Source organism: Trichomycterus rosablanca, chromosome 26 (assembly GCF_030014385.1).
Source record: "Trichomycterus rosablanca isolate fTriRos1 chromosome 26, fTriRos1.hap1, whole genome shotgun sequence".
Classification (NCBI taxonomy): Eukaryota; Metazoa; Chordata; class Actinopteri; order Siluriformes; family Trichomycteridae; genus Trichomycterus; species Trichomycterus rosablanca.
The window spans coordinates 16,068,972-16,080,197 of record NC_086013.1 but is presented as its reverse complement, the minus strand read 5'-3'; the positions used below and the strand labels follow the sequence as shown (position 1 = coordinate 16,080,197).

Here is an 11,226-nt window from a genome sequence, read left to right as displayed (position 1 = left end):
GGTGTCCAAATACTTTCGGCTATGTAGTGTACGTATGGATGACTGATTTTTCGCCCAGCTGCTCGTGTCTGTGTGCGATTACTTCGGACACGTTACCAGTTACCCTCACTGGGACACGTTCAGACTCGTACGCCACCCAGAACACACCGATAGTGACTGATAAAATAATTATAATATTATTATAATAAAATAAAAGGTACCCATGTGTGTGGATGCTGTGTGTGGATGCTGTGTGTGTACGCTGATTAAACCCTGGACTTTACAATTAGCAAAATGGACATTTAAACAAGCTGGCACAGATGGGCATGCTAACCAGAACAGATCATATTCATCATCTAGGCTAATAACAAAGGATGGCATCGAGGTCCGTTCCTCCCTCATACCCCCACACCCGTCTCCTTTCTTTCCCGTTTGGTTTCCCTTGCCGGTGGGTAGACCTTCCGGAAGGTGGCGGACGGTTGCAGGCAGACACGTTGACGAGGAGGAGCAGCGCGACAGGACAGGAGAGGTACACTTGTGAAGCAGCAGATCTGGAAGAATGTCCGAGGCCGGAACCTCCGCGGCCGCGCCCCCGTCCTCAGCCCAGCGAGTGCACGTACTCGTCCTTGATGTTCTCGGGCGCGCTGGGGTCCCGGCAGGCGCAGTCACTCTGAGCGTCGCACGATGACGGAAACAGGATCACCTGAGGGTGAGATAAACAACATGGATGAGAGATGGTACAGTGGTGGCGTAAATTTAGTTTTGATGCAATTCGCTGATAAATAATAATTCATTCATTCATTGTCTATCCTGGTCAGGGCTGCAGTGGGTACAATTCACTGGATGAAACGTAGGAAACACCCCGGACAAGTCGTCACTCATTTGGACTGTGGGAGGAAACCGGAGCGCTCAGAGGAAACCCACAAAGACTCGGGGAGAACGTGCAAACACAGAAAGGACCCGGACTGCTCTGCCTGGGAATCGAACCCAGGACCTTCTTGCTGACAGTGTTAGCCACCGAGCCACCGTGCCGCCAAAGTTATTGTAAGTTATCATTTGATCAGACCTATTTTTGCATACAGACAGATAGACGGACAGATAGATAGACAGACAGACGGATAGACGGATAGATAGATAGATAGATAGATAGATAGATAGATAGATAGATAGATAGATAGATAGATAGATAGATAGATAGATAGATAGACAGATGGATAGATGGATAGATAATAGATAGACAGACAGACAGATAGATACATATAAATATAGATAGATAGATAGATAGATAGATAGATAGATAGATAGATAGACAGACAGACAGACAGACAGACAGACAGACAGACAGACAGACAGACAGACAGACAGATAGATATACAGACAGACAGATAGATATACAGACAGACAGAAACTTCTGTGTCCTGCACAAATCCCTGACCTCAAACCCACTGAACAGCTTTGGAATGAACTGGAACATCAACTGAGACTTCACTGACCAACACCAGTACCCAGCCATACAAACGCTTTTGACTGAATGAGCACAAATTCCACCAGACACACTTTAAAGTCTTGTGAGAAGCCTCTCAGAAGAGAAGCTAAGTGTCCAAATACTTTTGACCATAGTATAAAAGTATAAGAATGAAATTACAGATAATTAATATATATATATGATTGCAGATAGCCGTCAGGTGCTCGATTAGCACACTGTTCCCTCAGACAGCTGCAGGATGAGCTACAGAGGAGTCTGAATGTCATTTCCCCACAGCCGGCGGCCCCTGACGTCATGGTTTAACGCTGGCACCGACGCCGTGATGTGGACTCCCTAAGGGAAAATCCTCAGCTGCTTTTTGACCTCATCTCGTACAACCAGGACCACATGTGGACGGCACATTCATAACCGGAGCGCATAAACAAACTCCAGAAAAAACTGGTCACGCGGTTTCGGCGCTGCGACGTGGCTAGCGGTGCTTACGAGCTAATAAAGTTCATTAGAAAACGTCAGCGTATTTTAGGACCAACAGAGCAACAAAAATTAATTAAATCTTTCATTAATCGTTGCTGAAAAGATGCAAAAATCGCAAGAAAACCAATTTAAGCTGTAGGGTCAGAGTTCAGGGTCAGATACTGTAAAGGCAGTAAAGGGTCTCACTCAAGGGCCCAACAGTGGCTGCATGGCAGAGCTGGGATTCAAACCCACAACACTTCCTTTGATAGCTTTAATAGCCCAAAGCTTTACCCACTAAGCTCCCAGTGTTTAATCATAACGTCTGATTTGATTTTGTAGTTATTAGTAGTTAAAGTTCATTCATAAACATCACCATAAAATCGATTATATAAATGAATAAATAAATAGATTAATTAAAAATGGAATTAAAAATGAATGAATAAATAAATATGTTAATAAATATATAAATATTTAAATAAATAAATAAATAGTTAAATAAAATAAATAAATAAATAAAACTAATTAATTAATTAAAAATTGAATTAAAAATGAATAAATAAATATATAAATGAATAAATAAAAAATCTTGGTCAAAAATGAATTAAAAACATGAATAAATAAATAAATATGTTAATAAATATATGGATATATAAATAAATAAATATATAAATACATAAAAAAATTGAATTAAAAATTATTTAAAACAAATTAAAAAATTAATTAATTAATTAATTAAAAATCGAATTAAAAAATGAATAAATATTTAAATAATTATATAAATAAATAAATACATAAATAAATAAATTGAATTAAAAATTAATAAATAAATAAATAACTGAATTTAAAAATGAATGAATAAATAAAAAATAAATACATAAATAAATAAATAAATAAAATCTATTATACAGGTACTGACAATGTAAATGATCCATCATGTTTGGAAAATGTGGTGCACTGACTATAAAATTATCTTAAAACACCGCAGTCCTGCAAACACCCCAGAGGTTCCCAGCGAAGGGTTTAATTTGTAGTTATTAATTTCATCTTCTTCTTCTTATTATTATTATTATTTTTTAATCTGGTTTATCGTGTGTGTGTGTGTGTGTATGTGTGTGTTACTTAAAGCCAAGACAATCAGGTTGTGTTACTCAAAGCCCTGGAGATAAGGGATCTACGCAGGAGTCAGGCGGTGCTGGGTTAACACTCAAGGTAAAATGGATAAAACCTAAACGTAAGCCGACTGAAAGGGTGCTGGACTGCCTCACGGCGGGCAGACCTCGAGAACGGGCGAGATACGGACAGGGGTGCAGGAAAGGGAGAGTGAGTCCGGGAGGTATGGTGTTTGTCACTACCCCAGCAGAGGAGAACCGTGTTCGGGAGGAGGAGGCTTCCCAGAACTTGCAAAAGCTTTACGAGCAAGAGCTGCAGATGTATTAAAGCCAGCTGCCAATCATCCGAGTGGCATTTCCTCTGTCTAATTGAGGGTGAACGCAAACCAAAACCCTTCGTTCCACCTTAAGATCTTTAACTGCAGCTCCAGCGACTGGTTTCACTTTTTCTAGTTCAGATTAGCCGGGGTTCATCTGTTTGCTATGAAATGTGTTGTTTCGCTGAGACTCCTGCTGCTGGCGATTTTGGATGGTTCGGAGATGCCAGTCTACTTGCCAGTCTGGATGTTTGTGGAACGCAGGAGGGCACCAGACATGGGGAAAACTGATCACCAAAACATTTACATTTCTGGCATTTAGAGGCCGCTTTTATCCAAAGCGACTTACAGTGCTGTAACAGTATCTTGTCTAAGCAATTTAGGCTTAAGGGCCTCGCTCAAGGGCCCAACAGTGGCAACCTGGCGGCAAAGGGGCTTGAACCAATGACCTTTCGATTATATTTACGTCATTTAGTGAACGCTTTTATCCATAGCGACTTACAGTATTGTGACAGTATACAGTCTAAGCAATTGAGGGTTAAGGGCCTTGCTCAAGGGCCCAACAGTGGCAACCTGGCAGTGGTGGGGCTTGAACCAGCAACCTTTCGATTAAATTTACATATTTGCCTTTTAGCAGACGCTTTTATCCAAAATGATTTACACTGTCTAAGCAATTGAGGGTTAAGGGCCTTGCTCAAGGGCCCAACAGTGTCAACCTGGTAGTTGTGGGGCTTGAACCAGCGACCTTTCGATTACTAGTCCAGTACCATAACCACTAGGGTACAACCACGCAAAACAGCAATGTTGGCAACAGCAAGTCAAATTTTTTCTATTACACAGAAAGAAGGTCCTTGGTTCGAGTCCCAGGTGGAGCGGTCCAGGTATTTTCTGTGTGGAGTTTGCATGTTCTCCCCTGTCTCCAGTTTCCTCCCACAGTCCAAAGACGTCAGGTCAACTGGAGATGTGTGATAGAATGGTGACCTGTTTTAGGTGTTTTCTGCCCTTCTCCCAGTAAACTACACCCTCACGACCCTGACCAGAATACAGCGATGATAAAACAGACACTGAATGAATGAATGAATGAATGAATGAATGTCTCTTGCCCCGAGTACCGAACTTTGGAGGTGCTCCCGGTACCAGACGTCCTGGTTTGAGGTTGTAGAAGCTCCCTGCTGGTATGTTTACTCATCGGTCACTTTATCGGCCTCTTGATTTATCCACCGGCCGACCTGAAGCACCTCCTTATCTCCCCATCACTCGGGCACCGTGGGTGGCAAATCTGACATGCTTTTCTCAGACCTTGACGCTAAGGAACAGGACGGGCTCATCTGGGCCTGATTGAGAGCACGCAAAGGGGGTCCGGGGAATGCCATGTGGAATTTCCTACCCACCACTTAAGCTTTCAAACAAACCGGCGCTGACAGGGGGCGAGTCCTCGGCCCGCCTCTGACGGGTACTCGGCTCTGCAGGACCAGAGGTAAGATAAAGATACAATCCTGAGTATTAAAATACCCGCCGGGGTTTAAAACCCTAATCGAAAACAGACAGGAAGTCTGGACGATGAAATCTGACTTCAATTCCTTTTAAAAATAATGCACGTCTGGGTGAAACACGCAAGCCCACCGGCGCTGACATCCGAGCTCCACTATCGACGGGCAGAGCGTCTGGGGCTGCTGTCGCGACCCCTGCTGGCCGATCGATGGCGCCGCACATAGACGGGGGATGATGGGGATCGATGCGTGACTCTCTGTGCGCCATACGGATCTCCATGTGAAAATAAGGCTGCTATAACGTGGATAAAACCGTCCACATCCAAGATTTAGCTTCAAAACCGGCACCTTGTTGCTGAAGTGATTGCATTACCAAGGTTGTTATTAAATGCGTAAATGTTTTGATATAAATGTAGAAAATGACTGGACACCTCAGTTTTTGTCATGCTTGTATCCTTCTTAATTTGAATTGAGCAGAGTGGAACCATCCGGGACCTCTACACCCTCGGAGACGGCCTAAGGTAATATAAGATAATAAGATAATATAATAAGTGTTCGAGGATGGCATGGTGGCTCGGTGGGTAGCACTGTTGCCTCACAGCAAGAAGGTCCTCGGTTCGATCCCCATGTGGGACGATCCGGGTCTTTTCTGTGTGGAGTTTGCATGTTCTCCCCATGTCTGCGTGGGTTTCCTCCGGGAGCTCCGGTTTCCTCCCACAGTCCAAAAACATGCAGTCAGGTTACCTGGAGAAACTGAATTGCCCTATAGGTGAATGTGTGTGTGTCTGCCCTGCGATGGACTGGCGCCCCGTCCAGGGTGTTACTGTGTGCCTTGCGCCCATTGAAAAGCTGGCATAGGCTCCAGCATCCCCCCCGCCCGCGACCCTACTCATAATTTGACAGTCAACACTTGACCAAGTACAAATCTAAGCAAACAAATCCTTCATACCTGCCTATTTGATTTGTGTTTAACGTGAAAGGGTTACATTAAAGAAGCTGCTTTGTCTCACGATCAGAATGTTGTGTGGTCATCTGTGGTCAAGCTAACGACCACAGAATGAAAAAACATTTAAAATGACCAATCATATATTTCCTTTCAATAAAAAATGGGTTTTGTTATCGTTGACTTTATGACAAGCTCCGCCCACTGTGGAGGCGCGAGTGCTTTTCTGATGCCATTATTTACAGTATAAGGAGGACGTGTTTAGAACTATCATCTTTATTTTTGTTTTTTAGCTTCTGCAGGACTTTAGGAGAGGACACAGTAAACTAGGCTGTTTTATTTTAATTATAATTTATTTTTTTGGACGAGGTGGGGTCAGTCAGAGGGCTCCGGTTTAAGAATCACGGTTTACTACTGGATAGAATTGTGCAATCATGGCACCATATAAAAATAAACTCGGACCATTCGGACCCTCCCGGTTTCCTTCTGAACGAATCCTGGGTGATTTAGGGAACCTGGGGTCGCCCTGATTCTCCCTGGCGAGAGCCGAGCCGACAGCTTGCAGCGATTAGCGCTGGACGCCGTGGAGACCTTACATGCCGCCGGGCTCGCACCTTCCCCGAGTCCCAGAGAGGACTAACGCACGAGCAGTCACCCATAATTCCTTAATACTGATATCTTCAGCTGGAGAAAGCGAGGAGGGGGAATTGGTGGGGGTGCCAGGGAGAGATAAGCTGGGAAAACAAACAAGCCGGCAGCGGGAAGTACCTCTGGCTGTCACGCTAAAGGGGAGCAGGGCCGAAAGAGGGGTTCACCCCGTCGAGGAGGAAAGTGGATAAAGGAAACTCTGACGGTACTGAATAAAAATAAATAAATAAATAAATAAGAGACAAAACATTTCCAGCCAGCAGCGATTGTGCTCCATTGCTAACTTCCTTATTACTCAATACCATCATGTCCTGAATAATCAGACAGCTGTCGGCAATGAATCTGTATTTTTTTAAAGCACAAAACCCCCCCTTTCACCCCCCACCGGTAAATGATTCTGACCAAACACACATGGTAACTATTTGACATCAAATATTCGGCTTCCCAAGAACCGTCCAGGTCAAAACGGCGAAGGTTGTCATCGAGATTCGATAATCATTTGTTTTGCGGTACACGGCAGACCCATCTGTTCCCCGCCCGGCTCGGGATCAGGTGGCACGCTCGCCGCTCGCCGCTGTTCCGAATAAAGCCGTCTTGGCGCGTGTGCGAGCGGCGAGGAACAACAAACAGTCCTAAAGTATCTCGCACGTCCATCTTGACAAAACAATAGAACGAATGCCGACTGGACGTTAAGGGGCAGTTTGGAGTCAGACTGGGGCTTACCTGTGCGCTGATGCGTGGTCGGCTCTGGTCCGGGCTTTCCTAAATAACGTTTAAACAAACCGGGGGAAATCTGTAACCCAGACGAAGCCGGACAATCACACAACGATTGGAACGAACACTTCTGCAGTAGCCGGTGGCGCAGTGATTGCTTCAATCAGGGTGAAGAGTCTCCTCCTTCACCCTGGCGGTCCATCAATCGAACCCTGATTGATAATTTATAGCAATTTTCTGTCTCCTTTCTCCACAAATCCTGACTATTACCGGAAGTGTGGAACAAAAAGACTCCATGCTTCTCCTGCAAACCAAGAGTGTGACGCACTATAGATAAGGGGCGCACCAGAAGCCTGGCTAATAACCACGAAGCGATTGTCAACACTGGTGAGCTGGTCTGGCGCTCGCCCAACTCTTACAGAGATCTCTGTCTGCTCGTTGACGCAGGCTGGACAGAGCGAACCCTCTAAAACCCTCTAAAGAGCGCCTTCGGGTAGAGTCGGGCTCAGTGAATCATTGCCGCCTGGGTTCTGGCGGTGTTTGCTTTGCCAATGGCTCTCGAAGACGCGGAGACAGAGCAGGAGAAGGTTATAGCCCGCAGAAATGTCGACAACTGGGGAAGAGTTTAAAGAGCTGGTAATGAGAGGCCAGCTGAGGATAACTACATACCCAAGGGTAGAGGGGGATCTCAGGAGGAGATGAGTAAAGGTGACCATTATTAGCGGGATTAGAGGAAATTGAGTCTTGACCGCTTGCTATGGTTGCTGAGGCACTTAAACACAAACAACACATCATAAAGCCGTAGTCGCACTTGCCGTTGTCACCAAAATAAATGGTTTTTGATGGCAGTCAGAGGCCAGTCTGGAATTCCCTAGTGAACCGTGGCCTCAACTTGGTTGGAAAAAACCCTAATCCCAACCCTAAACCCAACTGTCACCTTATGCTTAGAGGATATTTGTCCAAGAAGGCAGCCACCAAACAACCGGTCAGTCAGGAATTAGAAACTGTTGGATTGCTGGGGTCAAGCTGTCCACAATCGAGCCATTCTACGGACTCTTCTACGGACTAAATCTGACCTTCCCGACACATTTACACTCCCCATGAAGTTACAGTTGGTTGGTACAGTTGGGGGTTTCTTCCTGACCAAGGTTCTTCACTAACCCACCGATCCTACACAGGGCTTCAAACAGCCACATTTATTTATTTACTTAATTTCTTAATTACTTATTTCTTTATTTATTCCTTTATTTACTTAATTCCTTATTTATTTATTTGTTTACTTAATTACTTATTCCTTTGTTTATTTATTTGATTACTTAATTATTTATTTATTTATTTGTTCCTTTTTATTTATTTATGATTTATTTATTTATTTATTTATTTATTTATTTATTTATTTATTTATTTATTTATTTATTCTTTATTCTTGCTTTATTCATAAATGTAATAATTTATCCATTTATTAATTTTTAAAATTCAGTATTTATTCTTCTATTTAATAATTTTTGTATCTCTTCATTCATTCAGTCATTCATTCATTCATTCATTCAGACTCTTCAATGAGCTACCCATTATTGACGTCATTGGGCAGTAAAGTCAGTTCAGGAAACAGCTTTAGACTACTGGCTCCAAACTCTGAGAAACCTGAGAAACCAGTCTCAGCTCTCCATCTGGAAGCGTGATGCAGCGCGTGAAGACGGTCCACGCTTCCTGCAGGTTTTAAAGGCCATCAAACGCAGCAGGGTTTGTAAAAAGACTTCCTCGTGCATCAGCTCTTTTTTGGAAGAGGCTGCCATCCCCCCGGAGGGCTCCGGTAATTGCCCAACAAACAGCGGACTGCTGGAGAGGGTACGAGCTACGATGGCCAGAATGATGTAACGAGGAAAAGCAAGAGTCTGTGGGTTCTTCCTGCATTTATGGCTGCGTTTATCTCGTCTCCAGCGTGGGCGCCTTTCCAGCGTCTCTTTCTATCCAGACGGAATCGTCTGCAGTTCCACAGCGGATCACGGCTCATTATTTGACACGTGGGCTACCGCTAATGGTTTACAACACTTAGGAGAGCAAAGGACGTCTGGATTGTCGGTTTAGACGCTGAATCACATGCTGGCGTATTGGCAGCATATGTGCTACAGGACAAATATGGGGGAAGATATTCAGATGGAAACCTTATATAATTAATATAATCTTTTTCTATAAATAACCAAAATATGCTTAAACCATGGGGCAAAGACTGGCACAACCATGACAAACACCTTAAGGAAGGTGCTGGGTGGTCAGAACACTGTATTCAGGCATTTCCACAGCGGATTACACCTCTTTCTATCTGGACTTAGGGCCTGCACTAAGAGCGCACTGACGAGTGTACCTCCCATTGGCCAGGCTATTTCAGTCAATCGTCTCCATGCAGACGCCCAGCCGGCCGATAGCACAGCTTAGAATCAAACCCTGGATCCCCAGATCTCATGCCACCCTGAGCTGCCAAACAGCCCATTCTGAATTAAAGGTTAAAGGTCATTAAATGAGACGTATGAGATAATTAAAGGTTTGTGGTACCTTTTTAGTCTTGACCGTGGACTGGCAGCAGTCTCCTCCGTCGTAGTTGCAGTAAGCTCGGTTGTTCATGGCATCGCAATAATTGTCCCCCTGGAACGGCTGCAATTGAAAAAATAAATAAATAAAAAGCTGAATTTATCAATATATTAAAACCCTGCACAGAAAATCATGAACCCCTGATTCTGATCATAAACCAGCAGTTAAAATGTGTCGTACTGATTTTATCACCATTAAAGCTGCATTACAGAAATGCCATTGCAGCCGGTGTTAACCATTAAGTAAAGACATGATCTGAAAGTCATTAGCGCCAGCTGTGGAGGTTCTGTTTACGTCTACGCTACGTCACAAACATGCAATATGGAAAAGCGACCAGAACACAGGAGTACCAGGCTGTCTGACCGACCTGCCATCCACACACATACAGATATTTTAGTATATTTGGGCCTCCTTGTTTAAAACACCATTCAGGGTGAATGAATGTGCAGACTCGTGAAACACATCTATAACAGTCCCTCGGACACCCTCCCAAACTTAGACATAGCCAATCACGTCTTTTTGTAGATACCCGACCGGCCGAGAGCATCAGTGGAGATTCGAACCCTGGAATCCCAGCGATAGTTAGCTGAAGTAGTTTATCGCTACACTGCCTAAATGCTCCTACATCAAAATTAAATTTATATGAGAGTTTAATCATTCCATAATTTGGAGTAAAAAAAAAACACCATGCATTAATTCATTTGAAGGGTCAGTTATTCCATAATTTGGAATAAAAAAAATGCTATGCATTAATTAATACGAAGGGTCAGGCATTCCATAATTTGAAGTAAAAAATGTCATGCATTAATTGATATGAAGGGTCAGGCATTCCATAATTTGGAGGAAAAAATACCAGCATTAATTTATATGAAGGGTCAGTCATTACATAATTAGGGATAAAAAAAATGCCATGCATTAATTTATATGAAGGATCAGTCATTACATAATTTGGGATTTAAAAAAAAATACCATGCATTAATTTATATGAAGGATCAGTCATTACATAATTAGGAGTAAAAAAAAAAATAATGCATTAATTCATATGAAGGGTCAGTCATTAAATAATTCGGGATAAAAAAATGCCATACATCAATTAATTTGAAGGATCGGTCATTCCATAATTTGGAGAAGAAAAATGGCATGTATTAAGTCACATGAAGAGTCAGTCATTCCATAATTTGATGGAAAAAAATACCATGCATTAACTCATATGAAGGGCCAGTCATTACATATTTTGGGATAAAAATGCCATGCATTAATTAATTTGAAGGATCAGTCATTCCATAATTTGAAGCAAAACAACATCATGCATTAATTCATATGAAGGGTCAGTCATTTAATCATTTGACATAAAAAATTACGTGCATTAATTCATATGAAGGGTCATGTAGGGTTCCATAATTTGGAGTAAAATATACTGTGCATTAATCCATGTGAAGAGTCAGTAATTCCATAATTTGGAGTTTAAAAATGATGCACATTAATTTATTTGGAG

At 42.9% G+C, this 11,226-nt stretch overlaps 1 protein-coding gene across 1 annotated transcript in view; it reads right to left on the bottom strand.

The window, feature by feature from the left end:
- Positions 1 to 205: 205 nt before the first annotated feature.
- pappaa (pregnancy-associated plasma protein A, pappalysin 1a) overlaps positions 206 to 11,226 on the bottom strand; it is a 124,449-nt gene continuing 113,428 nt past the window's right edge. Inside the window, exons 22-23 of the mRNA XM_062988990.1 lie at positions 9,696 to 9,794; positions 206 to 682 (exon numbers count right to left, since the gene is read on the bottom strand). Coding sequence (XP_062845060.1) covers positions 578 to 682; positions 9,696 to 9,794 — 204 coding nt within the window. The 3' untranslated portion in view covers positions 206 to 577. The remainder of the gene's footprint in view (positions 683 to 9,695; positions 9,795 to 11,226) is intronic.